Here is a 13,241-nt window from a genome sequence, read left to right as displayed (position 1 = left end):
TGACATTTGTTTGGAGCTGGATATTTTGTTGAGAACTTCACATCACAGCTGTAATCATTCCCCCTGTGACTTGAGGCTACTTATCTGGCTAAGAGGAAGTATATGCTAACTGTATTGTTACGCTGCTTTAGGTCCCCTGAACCAAAGTATTCCAACCATAAGATGGTTTGTTAATAGAGGAAACTGGGGCTTTATTCTGTAAGGGACACCTCTGAGAAATCATCAAGTTACAACACTAAAGAATGTGCAGGATAGCTGCATTTACCATGATGCTGCTTTGTTTAAACTGAGCAACAAAAGCAAATATTATGTGCTCATCATGAATAGTCCATGACTCTCTTGCTGAGCTAGTTGAACAGGATTGTGAAACCCATCAGTCGGAATCAAACTCTGGATACTTCAAAGCAAAGTCAACATCATTGTCACATTTTCATTTATTGTTATACAGGAATACACAACAAGTGTTTGAAATACTTCAAAGTCAATAGACAACATCAGTGTCACGTTTCCATTTATTATATACGTATGCAAAACAAGTGATTTCTCACTTATTTCAGGTACAAACTGACCCTTAACCTACTAGACCTGCAGCAAAACCTCCTACATAAGCATGGGATGTGTCTTGTGTCAGTAGTTCTACCGTGTGTTGTGACAGGATGTGCTGAACGTACTGAGCCCTATAAGGGCACTACCACAGCTCTTCGTGATTAACATCCTGAGAGAAGCTGTCCATTAGCAAATAACATGGAACTCTTTTATAACCTTGTAATTTTCCTACTAAATTTCAGAAAAGCGGAGCTGCTTGGAGACATGTCAGTACATGTTCCTGGTTCTGCATCATCACAGATCCTGCCACAGGAACTGCTGCAACAGTAGGATTATCCATAAAAACCAAATTATCACTGAACCACAGACAGACCCGTATCCGGAAAAAATAAAAACGCAGATTCATCTCTCTTTTGGAAAATAACTATTGACCCTTCATAGGGCACTCATTGAAATACTTGGAAATTTTAAATTTCAACCCTGGAGTGGCATCGGTGGATATAAGAAGACATTTTTTCTGTTTAGATTTTTTTTTAAAGTTCAGTTTTAGGCTGAAAATCTAAGTCAGTGATGTTTAGGTGGGCTGGCACAACAAGAATCGCCTCTTCCCATAGAAGGACTGAGCAAACAGCTGCTGCAAAAGACATATGCCACATCAATATACTATGAAAATGAAAATATGTAATAAATAGCCATAAGCAAATACAGATCCGAGCCATATGATGTATTTGTGAAAAAAAGCAGTAATTCACGTGAACGTATATTTAGTATTATTCACCTATAAAGAAATAACACGAAATATGCCATAGAAGTGTAATAAGAAACCGTCATAGGATAATTACCATATAATGGTTCCTCTCCGATTAAGGGTTAAAAAAAATGAGTCATACAAATAATATAAATTTTTAGCTTGTTGTGTTTTAATTTTCTCGTCTCAATGCACTCAATATGTTTATCTGACTGTAGCTATCTGATATAGTGAGGGACACAAACTCCCACTGAAGGAACCCAGAATGGTGACACAAACTTACAGAAAGCAAAGAGAAGTGACACAAATTGAGTTTCACTCACGTGAAGATTTTTGATCACCACAGGATACAACAACGAGTTGTCTAGAATCAACGACTTGAACAAAGAAAATCACTCTATTATATGCATCTTTCCCAAAGAATGTGGCCTCTTTCCCAAGGATGTCTATTGGTGACGTCTAATGTCTGATAAACAGTAGTCATATTACATCTGATGCCCTCCTCTCCCAGAGACAGCCTTGGTCTTTGGAACGTGCCTAGCTCATGGCACAATGAATAACACCTCTCCTAACTAGGGTGAGACAACCAGAATGTGAATACATGAGGATGAACATAAAATATTATACAAATTAAACATGGAATAACACAACATATATATAGTTTATTCATGTTCATGCAGAACCCTTATCCTGAATTCATTTTCCCACTACACCTCTTTACTGAGACGAGTGCTCTGATCAGAACAATTGTTTTAATATTTAGTTCATGATCCTTTCTTCAAATCAAAGCAATATCATTATTAGGTTTCAACTAAAGTATATTCGTTATCTTGGTTCCCATGAAAGATGCCTCGAGTCCATTTACATTTTACAATTGATACAAGGTGTCGTCAGGTTTACTCAAGTAAAACCGAAGATTTAAGCAGGGTACATCAAGATTCAAATGTACACAAAGGTGGAGCCCTGCTGCCCAGAAGAAAAACACAAACTGTAAACTGTTGTAATACGTTCTGCAGAGCCTGACAGCTCCATTGTCAGGCTGATATTATAAGCTGGTATTGGCTTATCATGGACATATAAGTACAGGTGTTTATTATGTGTTTATGCTGGCAGATTTGCAATAACTAATAAAACATAAATGCTGAAGAGAGCTTAGGGTAATTTTTAGAAACAGTGTTGCTGTTACATAACGTGTCCACCAGAGAGCCCTCTGTACTCATTATAGCAATCTCATGCACCAGGGTTAGCAGAGTGCAAGCCAGCAGACACGGTTATTATTCAAATATAAAATGTGACAGCTCATTGAAAGGAAGATTTGAGGGCTCCTTGGTAAATGTGTGTGTTAATGTGCGTGTGTTTATGTAGAAAAATACTGAAGGCCAATACATCCTGCCTACTGTCAGTTAATGTTTTTTGTATTTATGTCATTAATATTTTTAACATTTTCAAAAATAAACATAATACTGTGAAAAGTAAAGTAAAAAAAGACATGAAACAGTTAAGGAAATGGTTGAGAAGCACAATGCAGATTTTCCATTCACAACTACTATTGCATTGAATATAGCTCAAATTTATATGGTAATAAATTGCCAACTGCATGATGGACAAACAATTACATTAAATATATAAATTAATTAATAAATAAATGTAAAAACACATAAATAACTAAATAAACACATGTAAAAAATACAGAAATAGACACTTTCTTTACCAAAATGTATTTATTTATGTATTTATACTTATGTCATTTTCGTCCTTCATAGATACTAGAGTTAAAATGCTCAAAATCTTTCAGCATTTAACACCCGAGCGAGCAGCCGAACAAAAACTACATTTCCCAGGTTGCACTGCACATCTTATGTGAAAGGTCGTCGACGTCAAACTCATGCTGCCTGGAGCTGGAACAACAACAAACGAGCTAAATTAGCTAAACGTTATCATTGCGTTTGAATTAGTTGTTTTTCTCGTGTTGGTACTGTAGCTCGTTGTTGGTAGAAATGTCCGGAAAGGCCAAAGATATCCTACAGCTGGACCTGTATGGTTTACTGGGCATTGAAAGCACTGCTACAACGAAAGAGGTGTGTGAATTAGCTAACTATATATATATATATACAGCTTTACAGTTACTAAGTTATCTGCTTTTGATATTAAGCACAGGGCAGGATTGAGAATGTTTCTTTGAAAGACAGTTCATCCGAGGGTCAGCTAACATAGCGTTAAATATTAAAACAGCAGTTGTGCGTCTACAAAGACTATTTTGTGTACAAGCAGGAGGCTAGCACAGCCTGCTACTATGGAGCTTCTACAAGTGTGTGTGTGTGTGTGTGTGTGTGTGTCTGAATCGTGTGCTCGTTTAACGTTATAATAACGTCACGTCTTTTGTTCCGGTAAGTAAAGCGAGGACTCACATTACAGGTCCACTGAGAGCCCAGAGAGCAAAAGACAGACAGACAAACCTGCTAATGGCTATTATAAACACCTATAATAGGTGTGATACACCGAAAAGGCCACTGAGGGGCGACGTTGCACCAGTCAGGTGTTTGGTATCGATCTGTGTGAATGTAAACCATATAAAGCCAAGGTCTGCTACTAACGATCATTTTAACTGTCAGATAAAAAAGAGAAAAAGTAAAGTCGTTTTTGCAGAGCCCGAGGAGACATTGCTGATATTCAAATTAAATGAATATAAAGCAGCAATTTATCACAATGGAGGAGCAGAAGTATGGAGTGTTTAGCATGTTTTATTTTAGAAATAACTTAAAATAGTTAAATGATTATCACAACGGGGGTCAATTATTTTCTGTTGATCAACTTTAAAAACAAACAAACAACATAATTGATATAAGTTAGGAGCAACAATATGATCATTTTGTGCCTGCGTGGATTTCGAATCAACTCTGGGAATGTTCCCTGACTCCCCTTTTTATTCCCAGTCTAGAGTGGTTCACCATGATATCCTCAATGCAGCCTCTTCCCTCCGACCACCTCTCCTCACTGTTTCCAGCATCTAGAATCCACAGGCCCAAAGGGAAATTAAAATCGCTGCCAAAGCGAGGGAAGAAGTTAATTTCTTAATTGGATTTCAAAGTCCTGTCCTCCCCAGAGAATTATCCTGGAGGAAGTTAGTGGTTGTGGCTTGGGTAGAAATGAGACTCCAAAATGCAGAAGGCTGGCTCTGTGAGGTCTGTTGATGGTCGAGGGAGATAGTGAGGGGTTTGTGTGTGTGTGTAGTGCATTGAGTCTGGAGTGGCTCAAAAATCAATCAAGTGGGTGAAGACAGATGTCATCAGATGGGCTACTTATCCCAGTTGTTTGGCTCGCTGCTCGACCGCCACCGTCAGGCACGTTGTTTATCACAGAGAGAGGGGAAGAAGCGCATCCCAGAGCCTGTTTATGTGGGCTTTGCCACTGCTTGTAAAACATCGCCTTGACGTAGAGGATTTTCATTCTGCGTCTCCTCCTGGTTCTATTTAGCATCTCTTTCTGTTATCACTGCCTGTTGACCGTCTTCTGAGCTCGGCTGTGTGATAAATGCTGGTGAAACTGGCACAGCAGAGTCTGTGGTTTAATGACCGGGGGTTTGCTTTATCCCTGTAGTGCTGAAGGCTAGCCACCATTTAAAGAGTTATGCTTGTGCATATCAGCAGGGCTTGGGTAATAATCACCTAAGTGTGTGTGTATTACCTACCACAGATTGCGTGGTGAAACCATGTCAACAGCCAAGACCACACAACATTTCTTGTGGTTTATTCAGCTACTTAAATTGTAATTAGTGTACCTGGTGTGTTGCAGTATATGCACTAACTGAATGCCTGGGTGATTTACTTCCAGACAAATCATCCAAGGAGGGGTAACTGTAATAGCCCGTTGTAAGCTCGTTGCTCTAAATGATGAGTTGCTTCTTTGGTGCCTGCTTGGTCAGGGCGGGTAGATTACGACTGTTACTGCACCATCCAGTGCATTGGGGCACAGAACCAGTGATGCAGCCTGTGTTCATTGGCTGTTTCAACATTTAAACATCAGACAGCATCAGACGGTTCATTTCTGTTCACTGCATTGATTACATTGTTTTACATTGCATCAGACCAAACTCTTCGCATATGATGTAAATAAAAACCTGAACAAGAAATATTAAATAAATATATTTAAACTTAATACCATTCCATTAAAAGTTATCATCGGATAATCGGTGCCCAGCTCTGCTGCAGGTTTGCTCCGGTCCACGAGCACAATCCCAGCGTCTCACTGTTTCTCTTCGTTAAATCCACTTTTTCTTTCAGCTCTTGTTTTCTCTCATGGCCTCGTTGCCCCTGTCCGTGCACCTCTCTTTTCCTCTCCCTGTTGCGCCTGTTATTATTTTCCTCCAGCTGATAATGTCCCATAAATAGCAGACCGTTGTAATTAAGGAGGATGGGCCCATGGCAGATCAGCCAGCTAATCAGCCACACAGGCTAGGGGCCCTACCCGGGCTGGTCTGTGGCTGCACCAGGACCAGTTGGTCAACTATAATTGGCACCAAAGACTGGTCTAATGAGGACAAGATGTGGGCATGCAGTTAAGACTGTGACAGGCAGGGATCAAGAGAAACAGTTTTTCGCCAGGCACTAACCATTAGGCTACTGTTGGCCTGCTGCTGCAAGATTACAGTCTTTCCTTGATTTCTTAGTTCCTCCTTCTGCAAACTGAAGCGTGGGATATAGTTGAGATTTCTGCAGTTCAGTTTGTCTCATGTATGACAAAAGGAAAATGGACATATTACAATGTAGAATAATTTGATTTGGAAGAGATAGAAGACACAGCGCAATTAAATACCAACATTTGTGCCCATCTGTAAGCACAAGGCACAGCAGTCTTAGTTTTTATCCCAGGAGTTCTCATGGTTTTCTCTTCACACGGTCTTAATTGAAGTAGAGCCAAGAGCCAATCCTAAAAGGTCGCGGTGAACTGCACAAAAATAATTGCTACCGTAATTGACTGGATTAGTCCTGTAAGAAGATGCCACTCTTATCTGAGAGCGCTCATCCACACATGTGCTAACCTCTTCAAAAGTTGGCCTGCTTTGGCTTCCAGTTTGTCGGACCAAGGGGCCTCAGGGTCTTCCAACATCAATTAGGGCTTGCGTGTTACGGCGTCGATGGGACTAATCATGTATTATTTAACAAAACAGCACTGGAGGCAAAGTGGAGACAAGATATCGTGAAGGATGCTAGAGAGAGTGAGAAGGAAGAGACAGGAGTAGGAGATAGAGAGAAGGGGGGCGGGGGGGATAATTCACTGAAATGGAGATAAGTATGTGTGTTAACTAGATCTTTAACTGAACTGAACTCAGCAAGACAAAGATGATGACGTGCAACATGGCCGCTTTCCACCCGCACAGAATCAATGCTGACAGGTTGTACTTGTCAAAAAGCTCAGCTGGCCAGACTTTTGTCCTGACAATGTCAAACATATGCTATGTTTACAGCAGATGAGGAGTCAGCTGGCTGCAGGTGATGAAGAACATGAGAAGTAGAGTGAGTGTGAACCGAGGACACAGCTTGAAGCGTTGCAGTGGTTTTGTGCATTTCAGCCCCTTTTTATTTCAAATCACACACGCGTAACTTCACAGCTGCAACCTGTGCTGCTTTGTTTTAGAATTCTTTGTCATTTTCTACCATTCCAGGTATCTTTTCTCTATGTGTTGTCAAAGCACTGATAGGGCTGTGTAAGGCATGGCGTTATCCAGCTGTTATCACTGCTACCCGTTGCTCCGGACACAGTGGCTTTCATAGTGGCTTTCCTTTCATCTCGCTCTCGGTGAGGAACCGAATCAATACATTTGAACCTGAGCTTGAGTTCTTATTTCCTTGCTTGTACCTTACCAAAAGTCTTCGGAGAGAATTTGACAAATCTATGATACTGAGCAGAATGAAAAGAAAAGGGACAAACAGACAGAGGGAGGCTAAAAAGGAAAAGCAGCAGGATTAGGCCAACAGTAAGCATATGTGTTTGGCAGCAGTCCACGGCCATGTGTGTCAGGCTCGATCTGTAGGAAGGCTCTGTGTGCCAAGCAGCCAGACTAAATATTCTATAATAAAGTCTAGTCTCTCAAAGCCCTCTCAATGAACCAAGTTCTCATTTACTATTGGAACTAAAACCCAAAAATCTGATGTTGACTAAGAGATAGAAGAAAGCAATAGTGACATTTAGGAGCTGTTTGGGCCTCAATTATCTCCAGAGGGCTTGCTACTTTCATATAATCATGTGGAGGCTTAACTCTTGTACCTTGGACAGCGGGCATTTGGCCTAATGTGTCTAAGTTGACTGTCATGGAGACTCATTTAAGTTCCTGTTTAAATGGCTCAGACACTGATGGATTACACCATTCTGCTCAGTTCCCTCAGAGTTGAGTTGTGTTTTCCCCCCAGTAAAGTCAGCTCTGTATGTTTTGGCGTGCACTCTAGAGATAAAATTGTGCAAAACAACACACAGGGAAACACTGCATATGCCAGAGGACAAGGCGTCCAATGCAAACGTTTCCCAGACATGAAGAAAGGAGCTCCCAAATTCTGTGGCCCGTAGCATACTGGCAGGAGACTGATTTGCACGAAGGGGGTCTGTGAAAACATGCAGAATGTTGGCACGGCTGATTAAGAGTGGTGAGAAAGTGTATGTCTGTGTTTTGTGTCTGAGCTTGGATGTATGGGGGATGTATGTGCCAAATCCGTTGCATGCAATGCGTAGATATGAGCTGGTCTGCAGAAAGCTAAGCGCTGCACTCTACAGCCCCCTCTGGTCTCCATGGAAAGTTTTCCTGCTTCCCTTCTTCCTCCAGAGGAGCAGAGATCTAATGAAAACCACCTTGTCATTAACGGGTCCCTAGAAGGACCAATGAATGGTTAACATTCCAAGCAGTGACCCAGAGTTAAAAAATCAGCTCTAACTAAAACCTCATATGACATTACAATACTCCAAAGTATTGTTTAGTTTTTCCACTTTGGTTCTCTGAACCCCCCCAAAAGGTTTGGCTACTAGCCTAAGATATTAATGGCGGCCTTCTCAGATTTGTTATATACAATGGCACTCTGTTTGTGTATGTTATTGTAACATTTTTTTAAGTTTGGATAAAGATGGACTAATACTAGGCTGAAACTCAGGCCACATTTATCTTGCAAACTGGCAGCAGGCCTGAGAATAGTTTGGAATTTTTGTGCGGGTAATTCACTGTGCAGTATGTGCCGCGGTGGTTAGATTCCACTAACAACATGTCAAAAGGATACGAAGCAGAGGATCAGCTCAGGTGTTGATTTGATCCAAACGATACACTCATTTTTTTATTTAAATGCGGACCACATTTCACCCCCAGTGCTTTCATGTCAGACTGTTGCCATTAGTGCCATTATCTCAATGGGACCATCATTTTTTATTCAGACTTTGGTTTTCTGGGCCAAGGACGACAGGATAAAGATAATTGGTACTGAAAGTAAGAATTTTACTTTCACAAAATCTGCTCTTAAGTGGATGATTTGTTCTCTTTGTGTTCTAATCAACGTTTTCCACTGTACATAACTCTAGGGGGTTCTTCTGTTTTTCTCCTAGATCAAGAAAGCTTATCGACAGAAAGCCTTGACATGCCATCCGGACAAGAACCCAGATAACCCAAAGGCAGGTAGGTGAATCAGTTAATGTGTTTGTTTCTCTTCACCCCATTGTGAACCGCAGAGCTCTGTCAGTCACAGTAGAACTGGAACAAGATTTATTATTTGTTTATGCAATTTCTTCATTGTTTTCTGAAGAATTAGAGTTAATTGTCTGACCGAGCCGCCATCGAGCTTCCTAACCAAAAATGAATGGTCCAGAGTAGCGCTCTCAGCAAGTTACCCTGCCAGACAACCTAGCCACAGCATTGTGTAGGAAGTATAACCAGCGCCTGCCTCTCCCGCCGGCTTTCTACCCAGACAGGTCCAGCAGAGCACCGCCACCGTCACCACCAGCGTTTCCACACTTCTTAGCTTTTAAGAGTCCTTCCCCGGCCTGTCGCCAACCAGCATGTCAATAATTAGACCAGGAAATCTCAATGTAGCTTTTTGTCGGGAGAGGGGGGAAAAAAAGGCACCTTGGACAAAAGACTGGTCATGAGGCATGTTTTCAAGTGAGGTTTATGTGGTTGCTGGATGGTTCAGACAATTCCTGATTATGTCGGGGGGAAAAAAATGGGAAATTGGTGGGGTTGGGGGGTTGAGAGGGATAATACAAAAGCAGGGGGTCGGTTTCCCAGAAATGGAAAAGAAGTGGTTTGGAGGGCCTCAACACTTGAACCCGCACATGGACAAACTCGGTTTCTATCGCACGAGAGCGGAGCAAGTCTTGGGACTTGCTGCCCCTTAGGGGAAGCTTGTACGCATGTAAAAGGTGACTTGGGGGTCATGATTTCGCACAGACTGAAGACACCCCCCACTATTCCCTCATTTTCCTCAACCCCCCATGTTGTGACACTCTGAGCTGCCTAGTGGGCATGGCAGGTCTCTCCCAGTTGGATTTCATTCCAGCCCATTATATGCGTGTAGGTAACCTGACCGCCTCTGCTGGCAGCATGATCTTCAGAGCCTCCTGTTAGTGTGTTCTGCCAGTCCCCACAGGGAGTAACAATATCGGTCCGTTAGGCCTCCCATAAGTGAATGATTAAGCCTGGCCAGTATAGTACAGTAGTGTGGTGGTTGCATGATGGGGAGTGGTATTATGCTCTCCCTGTGTACATTTGTGTGTGCGTGTTAGATGACAACTGGGGAGGTGGGGTCTTCTATGGTAGTGGTGATTGCGGCGGCGGCCTCTCGAGATGCTCTAATGGAAGATAGATGGAGAGGCCAAGGGTTTGTGAGGGAATGCACGGCTGTGTCATTGTAGGGAACAGGTTTCGTGAGACTTACAGCACTTTTTAAAGCATAAAATGTCTCTGTTTGTCTCAGCCCTGTGACTTAGATTCAGCTTGAAGATATCATGCTAAGCTCATAATACGTTTTTGGCATAAGCCCCTTGTAGATGTCATTTTCTCTTCACTTCAATGTCACACTCTCTTGTCTCTTGTGTTCAAGTTTTCAAATTGATAGTTCCCAGTGTTATATCTGTGAAATTGTAGCCATATTTTCATGCTCCATCATGTTCCACATGTAGAACATTTTCCCCTAAATATAAAAAACCTAAAATGAAGGAGTTTCTGTATGTATTCAGTAGCAGAATTTTCAGTTTTCTTGCCTCTCATGTCCCTTTCTTCCAGTGGAACTCTTCCACCAGTTGTCCCAGGCTCTTGAGGTGCTAACGGATGCTGCTGCCAAGGTAAAACTACTAATGCCTGCCCTCCAAACTTGTTAATAAAAGTGCTGACACTTACACACACACACACACACACACAATTCATCCTGGTGTCCAATACTGTTTTCAGGCTGCATATGATAAGATTTGCGCTGCCAAAAAACAAGCTGAAGAAAGAAACAGGAAACTAGATGACAAGAGGAAGAAAATTAAGCTTGGTGAGTCACTTTGCAATTCTCAAAGGCTATTGATTTTCTCTTTATTAAACGGGTTATTGTATTGGTATGTGAATACATTTATTTATATCTCTTTTTATTGTCATCCATATTCCAGTTATAATACATTTCTGTGCCAAGCAATGGTTTTGTCTGTTTCATTGTGGGAACGAGATTCGGTATGAGTATATGAAAGAGATACAGCCTCTTATGTGTGTATGTGCGTCTGTGTGATACTGTTACAGACTTGGAGACCAGAGAGCGAAATGCAGAAGCTCAGAGTCAGGAGGAGGTGCAAATCACTAGAACACTTGAAGAAGAGGTAAGAGAATATATAGAAACCATGTGAGAGATGATAATGCACCAACCATTGCCTGGAGAAGATATAGAAGTGTACTGGGAACAAGGTATTCCTGTGCATCCAGGAAACTTTGAAGCACACCCAGGTGCTTTTATTCTGTTTTTTGTCAAAGACTCCCTTCTGATTGAGTTGAAATCTTCCAAAGACTTGGGACAGGAACAAAGGCACTATCTGAGAGAGGCTTTTTTGTTACTGCCATATTATAATTATCAGTAAATCCATTAGGTGATATTGCATGACTTGATGCACTTTGTTTGGAAAGCCAATGATAAATAAAAATGGTGTGCGTGCTTCCACAGTGAGTCATGGCATGTGTTCAGTGTGCTTAATGCATGCAAATATGTGGCCATGTGCCTTGGGGGGGAGGAGGTGACCAGTAGGTGGCACTGTTCCATTTTCTGTCTCATCTCAAGGTGTTATTGCCTTAACTGGAGAAATAAAGTGGTCTGCACATTCTGCTGGAAACACTGAATAGCAGAAAAGGTGAAAATAATATGCGAGATATACAGGAGGCGATCGGTGCTTAATGAACAGTAAAGATGCATCATTTGCTGTCACTTAAAACTAGTATACCTATTTGTGCACATTACGGTATTGAACGTGTCATTTTCCTCCAGATCGCCCGTTTGAGAGAGGAGGGATCCAGACAGCTTGAGGAGGAACAGAGGCTTATCAGAGAGCAGATCCAGAGAGAAAGAGAAGCACAGCAGCAGGAAACGGGAGGCTATCCTCAGAGAAGTATGTCCACTTTTAAGATTTAACCTAGTCCAATCTGTTCCAGCCCAGATTAGTTCATTTCAGTCCTGTTCTGCCTGGATAAATTCCATTTGAGACAATGTTGAGAGCCTCAGCTGAGTGAACCGCTATGTTTCCCAACCATCATAGTGTCAGTCCAACCGCAGCAGTCACCAGGCACCCAGTGGTTCACCAAAAATTACTCACATAAAAAAAACAATAACTGAATGTATATTTTAATTTTTTGCTTTAAAAGACTTTGAAGAGGTCTATTTTAGTGTCTTGGCAGAAAGACAACTTGGCAAGGTAACATAGGAATGCCAAGCACCACGCACACATATAGTTGTCCATCAAACTTTTAACCTCTTGAAAATATTTTTGCAGTAAAACATTGGTCTTTTAAAATAAGATTATGGAAGTGTGGGTATTTAAGGGAAACGCTGATTCTTGGCCATATACTAGACCCCTTTTTGTGGCTGGACAATCACTGGTGCATAGTCAGCACGTCTTTTGAATCTCTCCCATTTGCACGCATTCAGGCCTCCCCAGCCCTCCCCTGGATCAGCACTCTGTCTGTTCCATCTCGAGAGGCACTCAGTGGATCATCAGACTGTAGCAAGAGCCATACATTTGCCACGTGACAGCCAATTTAAAATTGCTGTCCATCTGCACGAGTCCCTCGACCCTTGCTATTTCGATTGCCGTGTTTCATGCCTCAACAAAACAATTGATTCTTTGTCTTTTCACTGAACTGTCTCATCCTTCACCCACATGTTTTTTCTCAGACTCGGGAGTGGAGAGATGTTCCAAGAGCAATGTGACCCCCAAATTGAAGGTAAGGTATTCAACTATGGGGTTTTCAGACAGTGGATGAGACTCTAAAGAGGTTGGGATGGTTATTCTTGGAGGATAACGCAGGAAGATGGAAAAGAGAACGGGGGTCCCAGCATATTTAGAAGGAACTGCTTCATGTGAGTGAAAGTGCAGGCAGAACCTCAGCTGGGATCTTCATAGAACTGTAGACATTTGTAGTTCATTATTTGGAGACCACATATGCTGTCTCACCACTGAGTGCACAGGCCGTTCTAACGCCCATTCCTCCAGAGTAGGCCCGACGTCGTCAGGAGACCTGTAACTATGCCAAGAGAGGGCTTATTATATTTCCTCCTGGAAACGGCTTAGCCTGTGCATATTAACGGACACTGGGGATGTTAGCTAATGTGTTTAGACATTAAATCTGGTTTTAAAATTTGATAGCCATCTTGTGCAGCAGTGTATTCCCCGACATTTGTGTATTCAGTTAGAAAAACAAACAGCAGGCATAAGACTGACAGTGTCACAGGTCATG

The 13,241-nt window shown here is 41.9% G+C and overlaps 1 protein-coding gene across 3 annotated transcripts in view; it reads left to right on the top strand.

The window, feature by feature from the left end:
* The first annotated feature begins 3,151 nt into the window (after positions 1-3,151).
* The window catches only part of dnajc17 (DnaJ (Hsp40) homolog, subfamily C, member 17), a 31,542-nt gene continuing 21,452 nt past the window's right edge, over positions 3,152-13,241 (top strand). For 2 of the 3 annotated variants that reach the window (XM_035674063.1, XM_035674066.1), the window contains exons 1-7: positions 3,152-3,372; positions 8,873-8,942; positions 10,548-10,606; positions 10,713-10,800; positions 11,043-11,119; positions 11,776-11,896; positions 12,679-12,728. In XM_035674063.1, coding sequence (XP_035529956.1) covers positions 3,292-3,372; positions 8,873-8,942; positions 10,548-10,606; positions 10,713-10,800; positions 11,043-11,119; positions 11,776-11,896; positions 12,679-12,728 — 546 coding nt within the window. In that variant the 5' untranslated portion in view covers positions 3,152-3,291. Of the gene's footprint in view, positions 3,373-6,761; positions 6,808-8,872; positions 8,943-10,547; positions 10,607-10,712; positions 10,801-11,042; positions 11,120-11,775; positions 11,897-12,678; positions 12,729-13,241 lie in introns of all 3 variants that reach the window. The other variant, XM_035674065.1, reaches the window with a different exon arrangement.

Source organism: Morone saxatilis, unplaced genomic scaffold, assembly GCF_004916995.1.
Source record: "Morone saxatilis isolate NCDOM2014 unplaced genomic scaffold, NCSU_SB_2.0 Contig3, whole genome shotgun sequence".
NCBI lineage: Eukaryota > Metazoa > Chordata > Actinopteri > Moronidae > Morone > Morone saxatilis.
This window is presented reverse-complemented; position numbering and strand designations above follow the sequence as displayed.